This window comes from Zingiber officinale, chromosome 4B (genome assembly GCF_018446385.1).
Source record: "Zingiber officinale cultivar Zhangliang chromosome 4B, Zo_v1.1, whole genome shotgun sequence".
In the NCBI taxonomy this organism is placed as follows: domain Eukaryota; kingdom Viridiplantae; phylum Streptophyta; class Magnoliopsida; order Zingiberales; family Zingiberaceae; genus Zingiber; species Zingiber officinale.
In genome coordinates, this window is record NC_055993.1 from 111,000,186 (window position 1) to 111,011,257 (window position 11,072).

Genomic DNA, 11,072 nt, shown 5'->3' on the forward strand with positions numbered 1-11,072 from the left:
AATATTCATGTGGGAGGTGTAATTCTCGCACATCAAGAGGTTTCCCTGACAGTTTAATAAAAGAGACCTATAAACTATAAAAACAGAATAACCAAGAATTTCATCCGCTTTATTTATTTATATTATTTTCTTTCTATACAAGGAAAATGTTACGGATAGAGCAACAAATAAAACAAAAATCAAGCAAATCAAGAATATGTAGGTCGAGATTTCTGAATAACTTTATATACAAACTGAAACCAACGTATCATGTGAACTAAACACATTATAACAATTTATGCAAAAATTAGCCGGATGCAATGAAGCACACACTCCAAACACAAAGCTATATTCTATGCTACACAAATCCTCTTTGGCATGATTAGTTATATTAAGTCATTTTGATCACGATCATTAAATGGGTTTGAGCTAGCTAGCTAGTGTTCGATCACATTGTCAATATATTTATAGTTCATCATATAGTGCCCAACAGTATCAGCCTGGCCTATCGATCGATGATCAATTGGCAAAAGGTGACTGTGCTCGCCTTTAGCGCCCCCGCCAACTTGTCTCAGGATCAACACGAAGGAAGTAAATCATGAATAGCTATTAGCTCTTAGAGTGATAACTGGTGCCTGAGGAAGATATTTATCTTGGCTATGACGAAATTTAAACCCTAAATCTGACAGCATCTTATATGCTAGCAACTGTCCCAAGCGCACTACGGATCCATGACCCAGAACACAGGGAAAGTGGCGCTTCAGAATGAAGGCTGCAATTGGGAACACCTAATTCCTCGAATGATGTGGAAACGCAAGAAAAGCCATGCCTCTTTGTTTCTCAACACTACCCTTTTTCTTTCCTCTGAGGACTAGCTCCATTAATGGATAGTGGAACTAAAAGCAAAGCAAATCGTAAAGGAGTACAGAACATTGCAGTGACCATCACTCAATTTAATTTGGAGGATTAATGAACACTCTCATTGTGACAAAAGGTGAATATGCTCGCTCCCAGTGCCTCCGTCAATCCGTCCCAGGACCAACACGGAGGAGATAAATCACGGACGGCTATTAGTCTTTGGAATAGTGACTAGCACATAAGGGAGGTATTTACCTCGGCTTTTGTCGAGATTCAAACCCCAGATCTTATTGTGACAACACCTCATACGCTAACCACTAAACCCATCCGAGGAGACATTATGAACACTCTCATACTCCTTAATTAAGCGACCGATCTCCTCCTCTTAATCTCTATTAATTAAGGTAAGTACTTCTTCAAATGTACTTTACTAGCTAGTCTTCCTAACCTAATTAGGGGTTTCTCAGTAAATTAAAGTATTTACTTTAGCTTCCGTGCGTGAGATTGGATGGTTAATTAATGCCCTTCAATAGAGCATCTACTTTTCCGTCACAGTAAGCAGCTAGGGAAAAGAAATCTAGCAGTAAAAGTATGTAGCATGACTACAATCCACAGTTGACACCATCCACCTCAAGAACCCTAGAAGATAAGAGTATATATATATATATGACCATTGATCTCCATGTCCTCTAAGCTTTCAAATTGCAGTACCCTTATAGCTAGCTCTCCTCGATGGCTAGCTGCAAGAGAGATCAAGAGCAGCATTACCATGAGGTTTTCATCACGAAGACGGTGACAATCCAACCTCCTCCCCTCGTGGCCTCCCCTACCTTTCTCCCCCTCTCCAACCTCGACTCGCAGTGTCCAGCTCTCATGTACTTGGTCTTCTTCTACAGGGAACCCGTTCCGGCTTCTTCTTCTTCTTCCTCCTCCCTTTTCTCTTCCTTAAAAAGGGGCCTCGAGGAGGCCTTGGCTTCCTGGTACCCTGCTGCCGGCCGCCTCCGCCTTTCCTCCCACTCGGGGAAGTTCACCCTCGCCTGCAGAAACGGCACTGGTGCACTCCTCCTCCAGGCTTCCACCACCGCAAGGATTTCTGACCTGGGGGACCTCTCCCAGCCAAACAACTTCGTCGACCGTCTCGTCTTCAGGCCGCCCCTGAATGCCTCCCTCGAAGACACACCTCTAGTTGTCGGTCAGGTCTATCTTAAGTCTTAACTACAAGAATAATACTCCTTAATTAAAGTCTATACATAAATATAAAATATTTTTATTGTATATTTTTAATGACACTATCTATAAACGCCCTGTAAAATAAAATAGCTCTTCTGATATTTTACATGCCTTGCATTAATTCTTTTTTATTACCTTTATATATGATCACTTTGTTTTGCGAATTAAGGTGACAAAGTTTGGGTGCGGAGGGTACGCTATCGGCGTGGGGACAAACCATGCCTTGTTCGACGGGGTGGCGAACTATAACTTCTTGAATGCATGGGCAGGCAGGGCGGCGGGGAGGAGGCTGCAGGCGATGCCGCCGGGGCAGGCTGAGCCAGTGCATGATAGAGGGAGGCTCTTGGAACTGCATGGTCACCAGCATGGCCATGATGATGATCCAGCTGAGTTTATGGCCATTGATCATCTTCACCAGCTCATCAAACAGAAACAGGATCCAATTATATTAAGAAATGGTGAAGAGAAGCTTGTGCTGAGGACCTTCTCTGTGGAGTGTGCCATGGTGAGCAGGCTCAAGAGCAAGGCCATGAGTGGTGGCACTGCTAATTGCTCTTCATTTGAGGTGGTGGCAGCTCACATGTGGAAGGTAATTAATTAATTTAACATTTTTGTTTTATATTTTAATAATTAATGTTTCTTTCAATTATATATACGGATTTGTTATGTTGTCCGATTTCATGTCTACTCCCGTGTTTGACTGAGTGTGCGGAACATCTGAAAGTGATCTGAATGACCAAAAGTCTGAGTAAGTCACGGATGTGTGCATATATATATAATTATAATCTTTACTTTCTTATTATTTTTAAATGGGCTGTTGTTAAATGATTCAAAATTGTATTAAGAGTAAATAAAGCATAATATATTTGAATTTTCTTTATATGATAATTGTTTGGTAGCTAATCATTTGCTACCATTGATCACCTTTAAATATTTTACACACTACATTATATTGTTATACATTTTTTTTTGTATTTAATACATTAAATTTGTCCACATATATATTTTCAAAATTTTAAACACTTAAATTAATGTATAAATTTTGATGAATATATACATTGTTTTTAATTTTTACTGGGGGAATTTTTTTTATAAATTTTAATTATCTATTTATATCCTATTAATGATATCTTTAAAATATTCTTTTAATATATATGATAGCGAAAATTCTTGCAAAAATTCATATGTATGTTCATCTTAACTATTTCTTTGTTTTTTTTCTTATTAATAAACATATCATACCATCATTTTAATAATATTTATCTTATAATCTTAGTTTCTAATATTCCTATCACCAATTCAAGCTTCGAATTATTTCTACTCTCATCAATTGACATGCGTGATTAATGCAAAAAGAATATAGCAAATATTTGAAGCTGTATACTAGGAGCATAACTTTGTATCATTCAAACATCCACCAAGTATAATCTATCTATTCTGTAAAGAAAAAAAATCTAGTTAACACATATTTAATACAACAAATAACTAAACTATGAATTAAAAAAAAATTAATTACCATGATCACCTCTACTTTTAGCGATGTAAAATTTATTCTACTATGATTAGTGGAAGAACAACTTGGACAACAATAGGGTATGAGTAGAATCTTTATTTGACTCCTTGCACTTTACTCCTCTATAATATGACAAAAGGAAGATCATCTATCTCATTTTTGCTTTATGTGGATTCACGTAGATAAATATATAGGTTCATTTGATTGAAGAAAGTCATCACTAGCTCTATTAAGTTCTTTTAATGTTTATTACATGTTTATCGTGTTGGCTTGTTGCTTTAATTTTCTTCCTAGCCATTATTGTATTGAAAGTTTTTTTTTTTTGACAAAAACTTGTTTACTTTTAAAATATCATATTTGTAATGAATATAAACACCACAACAGATCATATAAAATATCTAAATATTATCACGATGAGAAGATTCCAAAAAAATCTAGAAGGATCTCAAAGAAGGATCTTAAAAAAAAGACTATGGGTCTTTAAAATCATGGATAAGAATTTATCATGATCTCCGATGGAAAACATTAGTGGGACCTGATTAGTAATTTTAAGGATTAATTAGATCGTAAAAATTAAATACTTGGATTATTAAAAAAAAAGAATTTGCCAAGACGGTAAATTAAGAATATATCTCTCTATGTTTAAAATTGGGTGGGTTGTGACACTAAGTTAAAAAAATAATAATAAGGTTCTTAATTATTTGTATCTCATGTAAGATTTGTTTCACAAAATTTGAGGGCGTTTTGTTGAGAACGTGTTGCTAAGAAATGCTATCATAAGTTAGTAAGCGCTTAGATATTTCTATCTCATTGTATCGCTGGCTAGTTAGTAAGACTGCAATGCACTGCACTGCACTCAACTTCTCGAGTTGGCTACATCTCTTGCTTAGAACTCTTCTATCTCATTGAACCCTCATTAAGATATAGAGAAAATATATTTTCAAAGAAAAATGATATGCTCAAAGAAAAAAACTCAAGAAAATATTTAAGGATAGACAGATGGGGTCCACAAAAAATGAAATGATGGATCATGATTTTATATATCTATCCTTGAATTTTTCCTAAATTTTTTTACTTGAACATATTGCTCATTTTCAAAAACTCATAGTTGTCAAGCTCATGTTTGAGAATCTTAGTGATGACTTCACCTCCCACTCAATACACGAACAATAAATCCTTAGTTATTTTTAAGTGCTTCATTTTATTTTTTTTTCCTATAATCTGATCAACAATCCAAGTGTATAGACTTTGATAAGTGGAGAACAAATTAAATTATTTATTCTTAATAATAGGACAAAACAAAATAAAATAACTATGAGGTTCTCAATGTAAACAGATTCTGGATTGATTCTACATATTGTTTTAGTTCTTTTGTTCCTAAAAATTACAATTATTTACAATCTCAGGCACGGACCAAAGCCCTCAACATCCCTAACCACAGGACAGTATGCCTCCAGTTCACCGTCGACGCCCGCGGCCGCATGCACCCGCCGCTGCCGCCCTCCTTCGCAGGCAACGCCTTCGTCCTCTCCTCCCTCCTCTGCACTGCTGCCGAACTCGACCGCCTCCCCCTCGCCGCTCTCGTCCTCCGCATCCAGGCCGCCAAGCGCGCAGTCACCCACGCCTACGTCGCCCGCTACATCGCTGCTCTTGGCGAGGCGCCACGGACGTCACTTCCGCCACTGCCGGAGCTGACCATGGTCTCCGACTGGACCAAGACGCCGTACCACCGAGTCGACTTCGGCGCCGGCGAAGCGGCCTACGTGGCGCCGCTGGCCACGCCGATGCCGCAGGCAGCGTACTTCATGCAGAGCCCCGGCGAGGCCGGGAGTGTGGACGTCAGGATTGGCCTGCCGGAGAAGACCCTGAGTGCCTTCGAGACCTATTTCCTCCATGGATTCTGATTCTCAGTCTAGCAATCTTCATCAAACACCGTATATATTATATATATATCTAAATTATAAATAAGGATATAATAATTTAGAAGAAGTGTATGAAACTATGATGTACACCTTAAATAAGGTTCTGACCCTGTAAAACGAGTCAGGTCACTGCTTCAGGACCAGAAGCAGAGAAACAAGAATGTTTTCCCTATATAAATACATTTAAAAAAATTATGAAAAATTAACCAACAAAAACATAAGTCATCAGATATTAACGTGGAAACTCCAGGGAATATGCAAATGATATTTATTCCATCAGCATCCTAGAAAGGTTTCAGTTTCCATACAACAACTTATTATGGCATTTTCCCAACAATATAGCAAAAGCTTCATTCAGTTTTCCAGGAAGATAAAGGAGGAGTATCAGACACTCTCCATGTAGGCATTCCAGTAGGATATTGATCCCCTTTAACATCTACTGAAGCAAATGATTCAAGTTCAGCCATCTCTTCGGGTGTGAGTTTTATTGCCAGTGCTCCAACATTTTGATTGAAGTTTTCTATCTTGGTAGTACCGGGTATTGGGCAAACATCTGATCCTTGGTGATGGACCCAAGCCAATGCAAGTTGTGCAGGGGTGCAATTCTTCCTCTTAGCCATTTCATTTACACGTTCAAAAATTATTGCATTTTGGGCAAGATTCTCAGGCTGCCATCTAGGGAGAAGCTGAAGACACAATTTATCATCCAGCAATATTGTAGGTTAAAAACGAGGTCAAGTGAATAAAACTATTTTATATATATATATATATCAGAAACCATATAAAAAACCCACATGTACCGTACTATTTTTGTTTACGTTGGTGCATGCCACTTGGCATGATGGGATGGGAACATGTATCAAGTGGTATCCTCAGGTACCCAACCCATATGGGATGGGAACATGTATCAAGTGTCTTGGATGGATATTAGTAAGATAGTGCAAATTTTGTAGGTACTTTACATGTCATTTCTATCAACAATATCAATAGATTACATTACCCTATGTGGGACTAGTCAAACCTATAATCATGCAAAATGTAGTGTTGTTGTGAATTCATTTCATGGACATATGATTAAAAAATAATCTAGCTTGAACAAGTTTGATTATTAGTTTTAGTGGTTGAAATGAATGGTACTTTATTAATACCTGTTTAATACTTTAGTTTCCCTTTATATCCACTAGATTATTCATGACTAACATAGAAGAATCACTTCATTATTTCTTGAAAAACACATGAATCTCCTATCTACCAAATGATCACCTTGCGGAAATCCCCTTCAGAAAGACTTTCAGCTAGCTTCGGTCCATAAGAAAAGAAGCCCTTTCCTAGCGGACTATATGCAACAATTCCTATTCCAAGTTCTCTGAAAAGTGGAATAAATAATTCAAAATATATGCAAGAAAAACAGAGTAAGGTGCTCATCAAATAGATCAGCTACTCAGACAGCTTCACCTGCAAGTAGGGATTATATCCTCTTCAACATCTCTTGACCACAAAGACCATTCAAGCTGAACTGCAGTGATTGGGTGGACAGCATGTGCCCGCCTAATTGTTGAAGCACAGGCCTCAGACAACCCAATGTACTTTATTTTCCCCTCTTCCACTAGTTTCTTAAGTTCTCCAATCTAGTTAAGAAAAGACAGAATTATGTGCAAATTACTGGGCACAAGTAGCAAGCTTGAGAGCTGATAAAACTGTCAAAATAGAAACCCTTAAAAGAACATTCACAGAATAAAACAAAGTGAAGTAGTGCAAGCAAGATTAATTTGATTAAATGTCTAAGGTTCACTTTTTTTACTTGAATAATTTTCAGCATCAGTATAATTTTTTTTTATTCATTGAGCTTATTTCCCAATTTATTAGAATTAGGACATGGTTTACTTTAGGGATAAATGATAACCTATCATATTGCATATCGTTGTTAAGCAAATAAACAAGCAAGAGCCAAGAGTAGGCAGGAATGCTATAATGTCGGATAGGCAAGCACAGGATGAGCGTGCAAATGAAAGAGGAGTGCATTTGTAGAATCTTTTCACCCTTTCGTTCTTGATAGGAATCCAAGTTTGTAGATGGAAACATTAAAGAGTCTTTCCATTTTAAATAAAAAGAAAGATAGCAAAATCTTTTCCACCGGCGGTCACTACAATTCTCCCTTTGAATGAATTTTTAAGGAATCAATCAACGAAAAATAAGCACTCGAGTAATTCGTCACCGTGATCTCAATGGGAATCCGAGTGTCAATACGGTGTTGATAATAGAGATCGATGCAATCGATCCCCAGCCTCCTCAAGCTACCTTCACAAGCAGCCCTCACGTACGCCGGATCCCCGCGGATCTCCCTCTTCCCGTCCGCCATGCTGATCCCAAATTTCGTGGCAAGCTCCACTTTCTCCCTCAACCCATCTCGCAGCGCCTGCATTAACCAAAAAAAAAAAACAAATTAAGCAAAAACCGATCGAACAGGAACTCTAATCACGGCGGCGTTGAAGGAGGTAGCTACCTTGCCGATGAGGATCTCGTTGGTGTGAGGGCCGTAGATGTCAGAGGTGTCAAGGAAGGTGACGCCGGAGTTGACCGAGTGGTGGATGAGGGCGATCATGTCGGCGTCGGGCTTGGGCGGGCCGAAGAAGGCCGACATGCCCATGCAGCCGAGGCCCTGGCTGGAGACCTCCAGCCCCTGCGACCCCAGCTTCATCCGTCCTATCGCCACCGGTGCAGTCTCCTCGCCGGCCATCTCTTTGGTCGCGGTTTCTACTAACCTTCTCGGCAGTTAACCACTAGTGATTGCGGTAGCGCCGTAGCGGTTGCAGTGGCTCTTTGACCTAAAGTCGGATTTATTGCATTTGAGTGGCCATTATCTAAAAGGGTCCTTGTTTTATTTTTTTCACATAAATAGTCTCTAACAGCGTTTTTATTTTCCTAATCGTCGACGTCCCTATTTTTTTTTTTATCAAAATCACACCCCACCGCACTTTAAATGGTACAATTATTCTCCAGTGGCATTCTTATTAGTATTTCGTCTATATCTATCTCCCATTTAAATCCAGAATCGATCAAAATATTGTAACAATTATAATTTTATAAGTGGTACAGCTACAAGTAAAAAATTAATGTAGCTAATTATGAAATTATAACTATTAAAATTATAATAATTGTAGTTGCTACATTATGAAAAAAAATCAAAATAAAGAAGATTAAAATTCTTTAGAGCCTCCGATTATCTAAGATTTATGTGATAGCAATTACAAAAATGTAGTAATTCAGTTGTAGCAGTTACAAATTCAAAATTACTATTAGGGGTATAATCGAGTCGAGCCGAACCGAACTCTTGAATGTTTGAGTTTGGTTCGTTTATAATCGAGCCAAACTCGAACTTTATTTAACGAATATATTTATGGTTCACGAGCTTCTTCGAGCTTTTATCGAGCCTAAACGATCTTAATAAATATAAATTATAAATTTAAATATTCATTAAAAACTAAATTATATATTTAGAAAAATTATAATATTCTTATTAAAATTTATAATTTTATTCTAATAAATAAATTTAATAAATTTATCTATATGTTTCATAAGTAGAGTGTAAAATCTATAAATTCAATATCAAAATTATTATTTTATTTTATTAAAAGTTGATTCATGAGCTTAACGAATATGTTTACGAGCTAACGAGCTGAATACTGTGAAACTTGAGCTTGGTTTGTTTATCTTAACGAGTCTCATTAAACGAGCTCAAACGAGCTTTTATCGAATCGAGCTTCAAATAACTCATGAGCGACTTAGATTCATTTACATCCCTAATTACTATAATGCGCCTCGTGTTCAAGATTTAGGTGAGAAAATATAGGTGAAATTTAATAATAGGAATAATGTAAAGAAGGATAGTTGAGTAATTATACTTATAATAAAATTGGTAGGGTGTCATCTTAATGATTCTAAAAATCAGTAGCCTACATTTTGCTCAATGCAATATAACCATTTTATATTTTCTCAATATTATTATAAATCTTACTATTTAATTAAGAATATGAAACGTTTAATAACTCACACTTAATTGATTAGTGAAACTCAAAATTAAGTTACGTTAATATTCTTTTTTTCTTTTTATATTAAAATAAATTTCAAGACTTGTTAGTAATTTCAACTTCTTATCCTTCTCAAATAATAAATGCATAACCTAATTTTTATTATCTACAATACTTATTCTCGCTACTTCAATCTTCATCAATTCTTCATAGTCCTCTCCTCCTCTTTCCCTTTCTAATTTTACTACAGCTTTTTTCTTATAGTACGCAAATTTTGTGGATGTAATATAATGCATGAATATATTTAAATTATTAAAATAAATATTTATTGTTAAATAATTAAATAATATTATTTAATGTTAATACAATTTATTTTATAAAATTCTTAATCCCCTAGTAAAGTAAAAATTAAATTATTATATAGTGGAATATCTTATAACATCCGAACACTAGTACGTATTATATACACTATGTTTACATGAAAATTTAATACCTACCATTACTTCGTTAAAATTATTCTTAAAATCTACAAAGCAATTGTAATTTGTAAATTTGGATTCTTGTCGACTTTCTTTTAATGACGTGGGGCTTACGGTACCACATATAGGAGGAAGGGTATTTGAGTCTTTTCACTGTATAAAGGGTTAAAGGGGAAAGAGTGCACTGTTCACAAGGAGGATTTTTTCTTCTTCGTTTGGGAGCCGCCGCCAGGGAGACGACGCAGGGGAAGCTACCTTCGCTGCCTCCGACACCGACGACGTCCGATGCCGGCAACTCCCTGCTCTTACGCACGAGGCCTCACGCGAGCACGACAACTTCCCCTCCTCCCATTTCTCCTCTCCCTGAACGCCGCTACCTCTCCTCTGCGTTTTGGGCCGCCGCCACTACGAGGGAGAGGAGGCTACTTCCTCCACCTCTGGCACCGGTCACATCCGACGCCGGCGGCTCTTTCTTTCCCTCTCCCTCCTTCCTTTTCCACACCGGCAACCTCACGCACGCCTCCACTTCGCTGCCCCCCTTTCTTCCTCTGGTCTTCTCGACACGGACGTCGCCGGGCAGCCACGCTGCCGGCCAATCTCGACTTTATCCAGCGCCCAAGGTGTTGCCTTCGCATTCTGGGTCGTCGATTTCTTGTTACAGCCGATTGTCGTCATCCTACAGTATCTTGCTGCCGATCTCGCCCCCTGCGATTTATTATGTTCCGACCTGCGAGTCGCGGTTGTATTCCGAACTGTGTGCTTTGTGTCTAGCCTTCATGTTGTTGTCCTATCTCGGCCTACGTGCTGATGTCTTATCTCAGCCTGTGTGCCGAGGTCGCATCTGGTTTCGTGCCGCCGCTTCCGGCTCCCTGACGCATCCAACTCTGCTTCATCAGATCCAGCTCTTCATCCGGCTTATTCATCTACTCTTCTGGGTCACGACAACTCGACCAGCGTCCCATCCGAGGGCGCCGCCCTGGGCCAGAGTACGTTTTCCGTACTCGCCCCTCATTTATCTCATTATTATATTATTAGCCTGTTACTCATATATTCGTTGGATCTG

General features: G+C 38.1%; 2 protein-coding genes across 2 annotated transcripts; one reads left to right on the top strand and one right to left on the bottom strand.

Annotated features, from left to right (window-relative positions):
• Nucleotides 1-1,563: 1,563 nt before the first annotated feature.
• On the top strand, nucleotides 1,564-5,491 carry LOC121976050 (brassinosteroid-related acyltransferase 1-like). The gene is made up of 3 exons (XM_042528037.1): nucleotides 1,564-2,034; nucleotides 2,237-2,656; nucleotides 4,987-5,491. The coding sequence occupies exons 1-3, from the start codon at nucleotides 1,570-1,572 to the stop codon at nucleotides 5,482-5,484; spliced, it is 1,383 nt and encodes a 460-aa protein (XP_042383971.1). The 5' UTR covers nucleotides 1,564-1,569; the 3' UTR covers nucleotides 5,485-5,491.
• Nucleotides 5,492-5,776: 285 nt separating this feature from the next.
• On the bottom strand, nucleotides 5,777-8,305 carry LOC121976052 (probable aldo-keto reductase 2). The gene is made up of 5 exons (XM_042528040.1): nucleotides 8,006-8,305; nucleotides 7,718-7,918; nucleotides 6,958-7,130; nucleotides 6,766-6,868; nucleotides 5,777-6,188 (listed from the first exon to the last, which is right to left on the bottom strand). The coding sequence occupies exons 1-5, from the start codon at nucleotides 8,237-8,239 to the stop codon at nucleotides 5,853-5,855; spliced, it is 1,047 nt and encodes a 348-aa protein (XP_042383974.1). The 5' UTR covers nucleotides 8,240-8,305; the 3' UTR covers nucleotides 5,777-5,852.
• Between the last annotated feature and the right edge of the window lie 2,767 nt (nucleotides 8,306-11,072).

What these genes read in the sequence shown, in the direction of transcription:
- LOC121976050 (XM_042528037.1), top strand. Translation starts at nt 1,570, where the DNA reads ATGGCTAGCTGCAAGAGAGATCAAGAGCAGCATTACCATGAGGTTTTC. An exon ending in CACCTCTAGTTGTCGGTCAG is followed by an intron (nt 2,035 to 2,236) that starts GTCTATCTTAAG and finishes TTGCGAATTAAG; the next exon opens with GTGACAAAGTTTGGGTGCGG. An exon ending in TGGCAGCTCACATGTGGAAG is followed by an intron (nt 2,657 to 4,986) that starts GTAATTAATTAA and finishes TTACAATCTCAG; the next exon opens with GCACGGACCAAAGCCCTCAA.
- LOC121976052 (XM_042528040.1), bottom strand. Translation starts at nt 8,239, where the DNA reads ATGGCCGGCGAGGAGACTGCACCGGTGGCGATAGGACGGATGAAGCTG. An exon ending in GATATAATCCCTACTTGCAG is followed by an intron (nt 6,869 to 6,957) that starts GTGAAGCTGTCT and finishes TCCACTTTTCAG; the next exon opens with AGAACTTGGAATAGGAATTG. An exon ending in CTGAAGGGGATTTCCGCAAG is followed by an intron (nt 6,189 to 6,765) that starts GTGATCATTTGG and finishes TTGTGTCTTCAG; the next exon opens with CTTCTCCCTAGATGGCAGCC.